Source organism: Dunckerocampus dactyliophorus, chromosome 21 (genome assembly GCF_027744805.1).
Source record: "Dunckerocampus dactyliophorus isolate RoL2022-P2 chromosome 21, RoL_Ddac_1.1, whole genome shotgun sequence".
NCBI lineage: Eukaryota > Metazoa > Chordata > Actinopteri > Syngnathiformes > Syngnathidae > Dunckerocampus > Dunckerocampus dactyliophorus.
The window spans coordinates 7387992-7400735 of record NC_072839.1 but is presented as its reverse complement, the minus strand read 5'-3'; the positions used below and the strand labels follow the sequence as shown (position 1 = coordinate 7400735).

The window sequence follows — 12744 nt, the reverse complement described above, 5'->3', positions numbered from 1 at the left end:
CTACTTTTTTCACACGCTTTGAACCCTGCGGCTTAAACAATGATGCGGCTCATTTATGGCTAAAAGAGTGCTTAGAGTGCATCAAGTAGTGAATTGGAGTAGTCAAGGGGACGTTAATATCACATTTTAAAGTCTTATTCAGTGATCATGGTTTGATCTGACAAGTAGTAAATTTGATTAAGTTTAGAATTACTACGGCTTCTGTTTAGATTGCTTAGACTGGGCAGCTGTTGAACTCGGAAGGGGGGAAAAAAGCATCTCACTCTTCGGAGCTAACGAGTGATGCTGAGAACGCCGAGTGTGTGTAGGATTGCAAGGTTTATGTTGTCTTTCTGTGTAAATAACTCACGTGGATGCCAGCGGCTTATAGACAAGTGAGGCCTATATATGTACACTTCTTTTTGTCTTTAAATTAGGTGGGTGAGGCTCAATAGTTATTAATAATAATTCAAAAATATATTTTATTATTTGTACAAGGTGCTGTTTAGTTTTGTATCACGGGTGCTCACAATTTTCAGCCTGCAAGCTACTTTTAAAATGTCCAAGTGCCCAAAGATCTGCCTCATACTATAAATATAGACTTAATAATATATATATATATATATTTTAAAAAATATGAGTACGTATATATGTACGTTACACATGTATATCAGGGGTGCACGCACTTTTTCGGCATGCAGGTTAAAATAAAATCCAACCGTTTGAAATACTATTGTAAATATGAATGATTAATATTTCACATTCACATTTTCAAAGTTTACAGGTAATCAAAGTAGTTGATATAAGTAGACTCAATATGGCCATAAAGATAATTACACATAACACACATAACCTCAGTACTGGTAATACAGTATGTCAGTCAAAACAGCCATGTGACGTATTACATCCAGTTAGCATTGCTATCAAACATTCACGATATACAAGAATTGAAAATGATTATGCAAAAGAAAATGCAGCCGAAGTCAAGGCAACATATTAAAAAGGTTTCAGCAATGGGCACATTTTCCATTTGATCATGAAATAATAGTTTAAGAAGAGGACGTGTAGAAAACACTTATTTCTGTAGTGGAGTTCATGACGCGAAGCAAGGCCATCAAACAGTACACTTCTTTTTTTCTATATAACAAGCCGCTAGAAGTGAACAGATAACTTTAGTGATAAATATAAGCATCGAACCACCGAGTTAGTTTATCTGTAATCAGAATAGTAAAGATTGCATCTCCGTGTGTGCTTGAAACGCATCGGGGAAAGAAGCGTGAATCAGGAGGGGAGCTTAATGTCAGCTGACTGATGTCATCTGACATCTACAAAGTGACGTTTACGCGATCGACGTAATGGACACCCCTGTTTTATATGGGTGTAACTTGTATGCATGCACAGCAGAAAATGAGCAGGTATAGCTGCACCAGATGCATTTAATTTAATTTAATTTAAAAACTGTGCTTTTGAATCAGAATCAGGTTTATTGCCAGGTATAGTTCACACAATACGAGGAACTAGTTCTGGTGGGTTTACCCTAAACAAAGATGGAGAATCTCTCTTTGGTTTTATTGGTGTCTGAGTTCATTTTTATTGTACTACATACGACAATATTGTGCAAAACTCACTCTTGAGTTTATTTGGAGCACTGAAGTGTGAAATCTCTCAGCAGTTACACATTTCCATTTTGCAAATGTATCCATCCTCACAGACTCAAGCGTGAGACCTGCATTAATCAGATCACACAGAGCTTCCCTTGTTCTTATTTTCTGCACCTACGTATGCACACTATCCCTTCAGCCTGATCAACAATCTCAGTGTGGCTTTGAGGTCGTACCGGCAGATCCCCCGAGTGCAGCACATTTAAGGATGGGGGCCACATTTATATCGTTTGTACGTACATTAACAATGCTAAACCCAATCCACTGTCCAGCTGAACATCCACATCAGCAAATTAGAGTAGTATTTAATAATATATCTCATTAATAATGAAATAATATGACAAGGGCCAATGAAAACGAGCTGCAGGCTCACTTGCTGCACCGGGCCTCACTTTGGACACCTCTGCAGTAGACTGTAATATTCTTTCAAACAGACAACACAACACGATCAGCCTCACAGGTACTGCTTTTAAAGGCTTTTTTTAGAATTGTAGCCATCATCTATAATCCTTATGTGAGACATAAACACGCATCTTTCTCTTTTCCGTGCATTGTAAAGATATAAAAACAGCTAAAAAGAGGCCGGTAATCACAGCACATAATGGGACACACCTATTCCACCCACAAAGCCTGCAATTAAAACACCTTCAAAAACCTCCAACAAGGTTTTAAGGTTTTATATCCATACTGTGACCATGTAGTAACAGGCACATTGATGATAACATGTAATACTTACAGTATTTTGCCGTATTTTCGTCATTTTACTTCCTTCCTGGTGCATTGATTTCACATAGCAACACAGAAATGGACGACTACAACGAGCGTTAACTTTTCCAAACTCAAAATAAAAAAACACAGCAGCAGTGACGGCAGCTCCAATATGTAGTGTTACCTTTCGGGAGTGGCCTGAGGTGTTGAGAGAGCGGCGCTGACGCAGTGTCAGCGAGTGTGTGATGAATCTAGTCGCTAGCTGATGCGTGTTAATAACAATAATAATAACAATGTTGCTGTAGCTTGCTTAATATTCCAAAAGCTTTATAGGTGGAATAGGTGTGTCACATTCCGTGCGTTCCTAGCTGCCTCTTTTTTATCTGTTTTTATGTCTTTAGAACGCACAGAGAAGAGGAAGATGTGTTCATGTCTCACATTAGGATCGTGGATGATGAGCAAAATTCCCCAAAAAGTGCAGTTTAAGTGGTTTAAATCCTGCCCTGCTGATTCATAATTTTATGTTACCTTGGCTGAAACCACATCAAGCAAATATCGTACAAGACGGATTGTGGTGTTCCGCAGGGTTCAATTTTAGGTCCAGCACTTTTTAATGTGTACATTATATGTTGCCACTTGGCAATGTCATCAGGAGACATGGAATATTTTCACTGTTATGCATTTTAGACAGTAAATCCTGGCTCACAGATCATTTACAGCTCAACAAGTACACAATTTTACTTATCGGCCCTGAAGCTCAGAGATACAGAAGCCTTCCAGTTCCTGCCAATAACCAGCAAGTGGTGGTCATGCCAGATACACCCTGTGTACATTTTTGAGTGACCTTTTATTGTGGCCAGCCTAAGGCACACCTCTGCAATAATCATGCTGTCTTATCAGCATCTTGATATGATGGATTGTCTCGGCAAGGGAGAAGTCCTAACTAACACAGATTTGTCATATTTGAGAGTAGAATGCCTTTTGTGCTTGCAGAAAAAGTTCAGTTCATGAAAGATGGGAGCAAAGCAATTTTTTCTGTAATTGATACTTATCATGGGACAAAAAAAATAACTTAAATACCTCAAGCCTTAAAGGCGAGTTACATCCCGACGTACGTGCTCCTACGTGCAAAAATGGGGAAAATCGCAAATGATTTATAGGAAAACCTTGCACACAACCAGATCGCAACAGCAAGGCAGAGGAGGAGTGCGTGCGCCGTGTGTTTAAAAGCACATTTTGGACATTGCCCGGCCACGGCAGCGGTTCCTCCCATGGCGGGCGACTCCTCCAGCTGTACACTCTCGTTCTTCAGCCCTCCGTGGACACATGGTGGCTGCTCACGTGGCATATCCGTCATTAATACGCCTACTATACAGCGGACAGCTGTTCCCGCTGTACACTCTGGTTCTCCTGGTCACGACAGCCGTAAGTGCCGTAGGAAGCCAGTACGCCCATCTTGCAATTGAAGTGAGTGGGCTTCGCAAGCCTCGTATGATGCCCACACACAGTACGTCCCCAGTAAGTGAAACATACGACAGCCATAAATCACTTAATCCCTTAGTACGGCATACTTGTAGCCCCTCTGATACCCTACTTCCTCTACGTGCTGGCCACAAAAACTACTCAAGAACGGTTGTATTTCCAGTATACTTGTATACCTTACCTGAGCTGGTGTTGTGTTTGGCTGTATTCGATGATGTGTGAGAAGTAGACGAAGAATCCACACTCTGGTCTGAACTCATGCTGTCTTGGCCCAAAGACGAGGTGGACTTTCTTGGCTTCTTGTCCGTCAGGTGTAATGGAGAGCTCTTCTTGGGAGGCTGCGGTGGACGTCGTGCTCTAGCGGTGGCGTTGACCCTCAACCAAGCTTGGGCTTTGTAATCCACAATCTCCCCGTAGTTTGCTTGTGTCACGCGGCACTCGTACAAGCCCTCATCACTCTTGCTGACTCGGGAGATTTGTAGCTTGTGGGAGATGTCGTTGCCCTGGACTTTAACTGTCTGTAAGAAGAACGACAAGAGACCACAGTGTCATAAAATTGCAATCACAAGGTCCATTTGAGCAACCTTCTGATGCTTCGATTTTTTTTTTTTTATCTGATTTGACTCATACTTAGAATTTCACCTTAGATAACCGTTTGATGTTTGCAGTTCCAAAAAGAATGTCAATATACACTCACTACACACAAAATAAAAGAAAAGATACTTCAGACAATAAAGATTTCAAACATTCTGCCTTTTAAAAGATGCTGAGTAGGTGTCTAACGGTGCATGTTTTCATCTGATATTTTGGAATAGAACCTTCAGTTCAGTAGAGATATGTAGCAATTCCCCACACGGTATATATTTAGGGAGTGACGGGAAGGGTTTCTGATGTCACAAATCTACTCCGTAAACAAATATATTTCAGCCAGGGAGACGAGGCTAGCGATGTGAGGAGCTTGGTCATCCGGGAGGAGCTCTGAGTACCGCCGCTCACATTGAGAGGAGTCAGTTGAGGTAGCTCGGGCATCTAGTCCGGATGCCTCCTGGACACCTCCTTGGTGAGGTGTTCCAGGCATTCACAGCCGGTAGGAGGCCCCGGGGTGGACATACGACACGCTGGAGGGATTACATCTCACAGCTCATCTATGTGTCCCTGGCGGAACTGTGTGAGCTTCCCCTAATCCGGACGCGAATAGGACAGTACCCTGCCCCCTAAACCACACCCCGCTCAGTGGTTAAAATGTGTCTATTGGTCACTCTCTGGGAGGGAAGGGCACTGATTTTATTTTTCCACAAGGAAAGAACGAGGACCGTATGTGATTCAAGCAAATTCGCTGGAACACCTCATCCACGCAGCCACTCCAGTCAGAGAGCCATATGCAACAGAACGTTTGATAGGCTCTATTAATACATATTCAGATTTTCATCCAGCTGGCTGATTTGACATTGATGTAATGTCTGATGTATGGTCTGGTGTCTTTTACCACCAACACAGACAGCCTTTTTTCAACAGCAGCTGTCCGGATAGCTCAGGTGTGCCATTGCTCCTAAGAAGGACTCTTAGCTGCCCTGCAAGGTGCCTGGCATAAATAACATGAAGCCCGCCCTGAACAGCGCCTGCACTAAATATACACATATATAATTAGGAAATTTACAACAGTGACTGACTGAACAAGTCCAAAGATCGACTGATCGATCGCGATCGAAGGGTTGGCGACCCCTGATATAATTGATAATAATATAATTGTTTACCGTCAACGACTGCACATCCGAACCTGTGTATCTCCTGCACGTCCTGTAGACAGTTGACTATATTTAGCCTCCAATATGTCCATTCTTTGGAGGACTGTGTGACATTGCAGCCTTTACTGGGAAAAAAAGGGGTTTTAGTTACTGAGAAATGGATGAATGAATGAAGGGCCTTTGATGCAAATAATACCCTGCCTCTGTTTTGCTGATTAGCTTCTTGGGAGGCGGGCATCCGGAAATCAGCTGCTATTATGTCTTCGCCGCATGCATGAAAGACATCTTGAGGTACTTATGCTGTTACTGTATTTCCTGCACAGATGCATAGACCATTGAATCCCTTGAATGAACGTGAGTGAGAAGAACAATTATAACAGCCATTTCACTAAATCTCATTGAAAATCAACACCATGTGGATTTCGATTATGTATTTTGCATTCTCTTCACTATTAAAGTTGGCTGGATTACATTAGAGCTTACATTCATTTTTTTTTCGACTTTTTTATTTGAAGGATGGAGGTGGACTTTCAGATTAAAAAAAATACCCCCACACACACACACTCACACACGGAGCTCTCATGGCTGTCTCACTTCCCCTGGTGATTAAGGACCACATACCGTGCTTTTCTTGAATGCTTTCACGATTGTGAAAGACCATGGTCAAAGTGACAATTCCCCAGGGAAATGGGAAATCATTTTGAAGCAGCACAGGTAAATTACAACCTTCAGTAGGGCATTGAGGACAAGATTAAAATCCTCTGTTCAAGGGTAAGAACCAAAAATAACGATATAACTATCACTGCAGCCTTGGCTTTCTGTGATTCTCACACGAATGAAGATTACGTTACACATTCCCAATTTGTTTCAGATGTAAGATTCAGATGGATCAAGGTTATTATTATTTTAAAATACACTTCTATTTTCACTGCACTATTCTTACGGCAAATGTTATTCTGTTAGTTTTCTTGAATGTCTGATGAACTCCCTGCCTACTCCTTTCACCTGTCATCTCCCTCCCGTTGGTGTTTACATGAACACTCTGTGGTTTGTGTAAATAAAAGCTGAAGATAGACATTTCTTGTCTTTTCTACTTTCCTTCGCCTTGGCGCTTCCACGCACGGGACTGCCATGAGGGATTGTCCTCGTGGCATCATTACACAGCCTGGTCCTCACAAGCTCCGGCCGTGCGTGGAAGAAACTCCCGCAGTTAATTCTCCACAAGACGTAAGTGCCTGTTTGTCTATTTCTACACCATGGATTCACCATCCAAAGGCCAATAGTTGGTGCCCCAACATTAAATGTAAATACTTTATTTTGATTTGTCTTCACTTCCGCCATCATTTCTGTTTTCCAGCTGAGCCATGTTGATCTCACCTCTTGAGTGTTTCATTGGTTTGATATTAGTTTGATTCCTGCCTGCCTGGTGCTGCTATCAGCTATTCAGCCACCCTTCCGGATCACACACACCACACACTTCTTGGCATCCGTAAGCCAGGTTTTAGACTTAGACAGACTTTGTCATTCCGAATTGCATTGGCAATGCTTATCAGAACGCGAATGCGTTGCATGGGTTTAAAAAAAAAAAACAGCAGCTGAAGGTGTACAAAGTAACAGTGAAGAGTGTAAAACAAGATACTGTATATACAGTATATCCATCCATCCATTTTCTATGCTGCTTCTCCTCATTAGGGTCTTGGGGGTATGCTGGAGCCTAACCCAGCTGACTCCGGGCGACAGGCGGGGTACACCCTGGACTGATCAGCAGACAATCGCAGGGCACACATAGACAAACAACCATTCACACTCACATTCATACCTATGGACAATTTAGAGTCACCAATTAACCTAACATGCATGTTTTTGGGATGTGGAATAACTGGTTGGGCCACCCTTAGCAGCAACAACTGCAATCGACAGTTTGCGAAAACTTACAATGAGTCTCTTACAGCGCTGTGGAGGAATATGGGCCCACTCTTCTTTGCAGAATTGTTGTAATTTAGCCACACTGGGGGGGGTTTAAGCATGAAATGCCTTTTTAAGGTTATGCCACAGCACGTCAATAGGATTCAGGTCAGGACTTTGACTAGGCCACTCCAAAGCCTTCATTTTGTTTTTCTTCAGCCATTCAGAGGTGGACTTGCTGGTGTGTTTTGGATCATTGTCCTGCTGCAGAACCCAAGTTGGTTTCAGCTTGAGGTCACCAACAGATGGCCGGACATTCTCCTTCAGGATTTTTTGGTAGACAGAATTCATGGTTCCATTTATCACTGCACGTCTTCCGCGTCCTGAAGCAGCAAAACAGCCCCAGACTACCACACTACCACCACCGTATTTTACTGTTGGTATGATGTTCTTTTTCTGAAATACTGCGTTACATTTCCGCCAGATGTATTGGGACACACACCTTCCAAAAAGTTAAACTTCAGTCTCGTCAGACCCCAGTATTTTCCCAAAGGTCTTGGGCATCATCAAGATGTTTTGTGGCAAAATTGAGATGACCCTTAATGTTCTTTTTGTTCAGCAGTGGTTTTTATCTTGGAACTCTGCCATGCAGGCAGTTTTTTCCCAGTGTCTTTCTCATGGCGGAGTCATGAACACTGTGAGGTAGGAAATGAGGCAAGTGAGGCCTGCACTTCTTTGGATGTTGTTGTGGGGTTTTTCGTGACCTCTTGGATGAGTCATCGCTGTGCTCTTGGGTTCATTTTGGTCGGCTGGCCACTCCTGGGAAGGTTCATCACTGTTCCATGTTTTCATCATTTGTGGAAAATGGCTCTCACTGTGGTTCACTGGAGTCCCAAAGCTTTAGAAATGGCTTTATAACATTTACCAGACTGAAAGCTCTCAATCTCAGTTATGTCTTAATGGGGGGGCAATCACTTTTTCCCACTATTAACTCATTGACTGCCAGCCATGTTCAGAGCAGAGAGCTCCATATTGCCAGAGTTTTTTCAAGACCCACAGAATATTAAGTTTTAGGACTACAAAATCATTAAAATTATCTAAAGAAACTTTTGACTTTTAAGTTGATTTCTAGCCTTTTGTCTTTTGATTTTGGCGGTAGACCATAGGGTAGTTTCAGCAAAAACACCTTATTTTGACCAAAAAACAGAGAAAACGAGATTTTTCTGCAGAGAAGCAAATTCAAACAGAGTGACGGTGGGGTCTGCTGGATGTGGGGATGAATCCCTGCTGCTGACCGATCCAGACGGCAGCCACTCGTCAGAAGAATCAGGGTTGAGTTCTGAGTCACCCGACTCTGAACTGCTTCCGGTGTCAGGCTCCGGTGTCGCGCCACATTGATCAGCAACGCTAACACACTTGTTGCTTTGGCTGCCATTGTCAACTGCATTTGTGTCTACGTCACCTCCATCACCCGCGTCACTACTAAAGGCAGATCCACCGCCAGACAAGCTATGTGACAGTGTTAGCTGCCTGTATTTTTTGTCTCCGTTCGATTTCCGCACGTGTTTCGCCATTTTCCTTTCTGAACCCACAATCCGTCTTCTTCATAGGCAATCTGTGGCTGCCAGTTGGAGGAAAAGATAACTGTTGCCCCCTGCTGGGACAGAAATACATTGTCTACTCAGAATTTCACACACAAGATGAAAAAGACTTTGGTCTGTAGCGTCCGCGAAAAAAAGCCGAGGACTTTGGCAGTCAACGTTAGTTTTTGAAAAGACGTCAGTAGACATCTTTGGTACTGAAAGACTTAATAATGAATAGTTTCAATTAAAAGCTGCATTTTGTGTTCAGCTGTGTTGTCATTGACTAATATTAGAATTTGTTTGACCATCTGAAACTTTTAAGTGCGACAAACATGCAAAAAAATTACAAAAGGGGGTAAATACTTTTTGGTTTTGATACATTTTTTTTGTGCGTACATTTTTTTTCCCCGCAAAATTCTCCCTTAATTATTCTTACTGTTACTATTATTTGATGTGTACATTAAAGATGCTAAAACCAATCCAATGGGTGCCAGTATATTTTACTATACGATACATTAGCATTGTGTTATAGGTGAGAAAGCAAATTAGTGTAATATCTAATAATATATGTCATTACAAAGAACAAGAAAAGGGCCGAAAATGGCCCCTGGGCTGCACTTTAAACACCCATGGTTTACAGTGTTACTTTTTAGGACGGTGCAAGTGCAACAGTTTGAACAATGTGACTGAGCATGTACACTACCGTATACTCATCTCTACTGAACAACGCCAGCACGCTGCTTTCATCTTTCGTTTACGGGGGTGAAGTGTTCAAAATCAGGTGCACCGCACCGTGGGCCTCCGAGGGGCCATGCGAGTGTTGTCGCCTATATTATCCGATATATACGCTGTCGCTCCTACATGGTAAAAAATTGTCAAAAAACGTTCGGCATCCCGAACATGCATGTGTGAAACAAACCAATGGAGCAGGGTGTGTGAGTGAGGATGGGTGGGAGGTTATTTTGAGTTTACCGCCAGCTTTCACCCAAGCAATACATTCAGTCATGTAAATTTTGTGTTGAGGGACTTGAGTGGACCTCTCTCTGCTTTCATTTGATTTCTGCCTTCCCCTTCCTGTTAGTGAATGCCTAACACACGTTGTTTTGCTTCCCATTATCTCTTGAGATTCCAAGTTGAAAGGTTTTTTGTTTTTTTTTTAGTTCTAACATTCATCTTGAGTCTTCTTAATGTGGATGACTTGCCCGCCGTGATTCATCCTGTGGTGATTGGGACTTAGCCTCAGGCATTTTGGTTTGTTTGCCTTGCTGATTGCCTTTTTGTGTAATGGACCCTGAGTTAAAGGATTAAACACACTGGCTTTCTTACCTGCAAGAAAGTTTCAGGCTTACTGTTAGCAGTTAGGTGCCACGGTTAAGGGACCAGCTATAGCAAATGTCTCTGCTTAAAGGAATTTTGAGACATGAACACATATGTCTTTCTCTTAGCCTAATTGTTGTTATTTATATTAACATTGTTACGCCGATCAAACTATGCTATTGGCGTATTGACACCTTGCCACACCACACTGGCTAGCCCGTAGCCGGCTAGCGACTAGCTTAACCACACACACGCTCACAATGCCTCAGCAAACTACCAATGGGTAACGCTGCTGTGTTTTTATTTTTGAGTTTGGAAAAGTTAATTCTCGGTGCGGGCGTTTGTTTTTACGTTGCTACAGTATGCGAAGTCAGTGCACCCAGGAAGGACGTTCCGGTAAGATAGATACTTCATTGATCTCCAAGAGAAATTCACACTTTATAATGTTTAAAAGGAGCTAAAATGCAACAAAATACTTTCAGTATTATATGTTATCATGAATGTACCTGTTTCTACATGGTCACAGCATGGATGTAAAGCCATAAAACCTTTTTAGAGGTTTTTTGAGGTGTTTTAATAGCGGTCTTTGTAGGCGGCATAGGCGTGTCCCATTAAATGACCTAGGGCTGCAACTCATGCTTATTTTAATAACCAATTTATCGGTTCATTGTTTTTTTTCCGATTAATTGATGAATCGCATAAAAAAAAACACATTTTAAATTTCCGCCTCTTTATTCAGAAATAGAAGATTTGAACTGACAGAGCAAATAAGCGCACAAACACCAGGTTGTCGCTTGAATATTCTGTTAAAACTGTTAAATAATACAAAAATCTACATGTTTGTCAAACAGCTTCAGTAAAACAATACATTTACACAAAAATACATTTTCTTAGTTGATTAATCTGAAGCTTGTTGTTTCAATTAATGGAGTAATCGGTTAGGTCATTAATGGACCAAATTAACACGAAAGAAACAGTGGTTGGGGTGGGGGGTGCGTGGTGCTGGGGTGGGGGGGATCCCTTGCTTTCTCCCCTCAGGGACGGGGCCGCTGTGGCTCGGTGGGCGGGGCGTGTGGGGGCCGTGGGCGGGTTGCGCGGTGGGGCGGGCGGCGTGGTGTCCATCTGCGTGGTGCTTCCCGGGATCGGCGGGAGGATGCTTGCTCCGGGGTGGGGCGGTCGGGGGGTGGCTTTGGCCGGGGGCTTGGGGGTCGGGCTGGCGGGGGGCTGGCGGGCGGTCCCTGCTGCCTGCTGGTGTCGGGCTGGTCCTTGCTTCCGGGCCGGCGGTTGTCTCCCTCCCTCCGGGGTTTCCCCCTTGGCGTGTTGGTGGATGGGCGGGGGGTGGGGCGGTGGCCGGTCTGTGGCGTGGCGGTGGGCGGGGCGGGCGGGGGCATCTGCTTGGGCGCCGGGCGGGGGCCGCTCCTCTCGCGGGCCCGGTCGTGCGGTGCTTGCTTCTCTGTCCCTCCCTGGCGCCTCTGGCCTGCGTGCTTCGTGGGTGCGGCCGTGCTCCGCTCTATGTGGGGTCCGGTGCTCTTGTGGTCGTCGTGGTGTTGCTCCCTTGCCGGCCGTGGTGGTATGCGGGGGGCGCGTGGGCGCGGCTCCCGCTGTCCTGGTGGCGGTCGGATCTGCCTTGGGGGCGTGTGGCTTGTCCGTGGTGTTTGGCGGTTTGGGGGTGGCGCTGTGAACGCTACCTCCGGTGGGGCTCCGGTGTTGGGGGGCACTGGGGGTATCGCCTCTGGGGGGTTGGGTGGGCCGGACTGGGCATCCTGGCGGGCCGGGTAGGGCCTGTGGTGTGTCCTGCGGCACGCCCGAGCCTGGGCTGTGGTGGGCGGCCGGTCGGTCATGTGTCCTTGGTCCCCCCCCTGCTCGGTTTGGGCGGCGTTGGGGTGTGGGGCCCCCGTCCTTCCTGTGCCACTGCACCACCTCACATATATATAGGACATTGGGGGGTGGCCTACGGTCGGGCGTGATTGGGGAGGGGAGCTGCCTTGCGGGGCTCCTTTGCTCCTGCTGTGCCACTGACCTGTTGCCCCCCAATTTTAATCGCAGAGTAGACACTTAGGGTTTGGGCGGGCTGGCCAGGTGAGGGGCCCTCCGAGCGGCAGCTGTCCCCCGATTTTAATTGCATCATTAGCTATCATCCACATACACTCCATATACATGCACACAGATACACCATCCTCTTTTATTTTATTTTATTTATTTATTTATTTTTTTTAATTGCATCATAGACACTATCACACCTTATCACATACACGGGTGGGGCGGGCTGGATTGGGGTGCCTCGTGCACCTCGGCGTCTGCCCGCCAGGGTCGGCGGTGTGGCCGGGGGCCTGGCCGTCGCGGTGGCTCGCCCGGGGCGGCCTG

General features: G+C 44.7%; 1 protein-coding gene across 1 annotated transcript in view; it reads right to left on the bottom strand.

Moving 5' to 3' along the window:
• The window catches only part of vstm2a (V-set and transmembrane domain containing 2A), a 101978-nt gene that overhangs the window by 20440 nt on the left and 68794 nt on the right, over positions 1-12744 (bottom strand). Inside the window, exon 4 of the mRNA XM_054764942.1 lies at positions 4012-4348. Within this exon, the coding sequence (XP_054620917.1) occupies positions 4012-4348 (337 nt within the window). The remainder of the gene's footprint in view (positions 1-4011; positions 4349-12744) is intronic.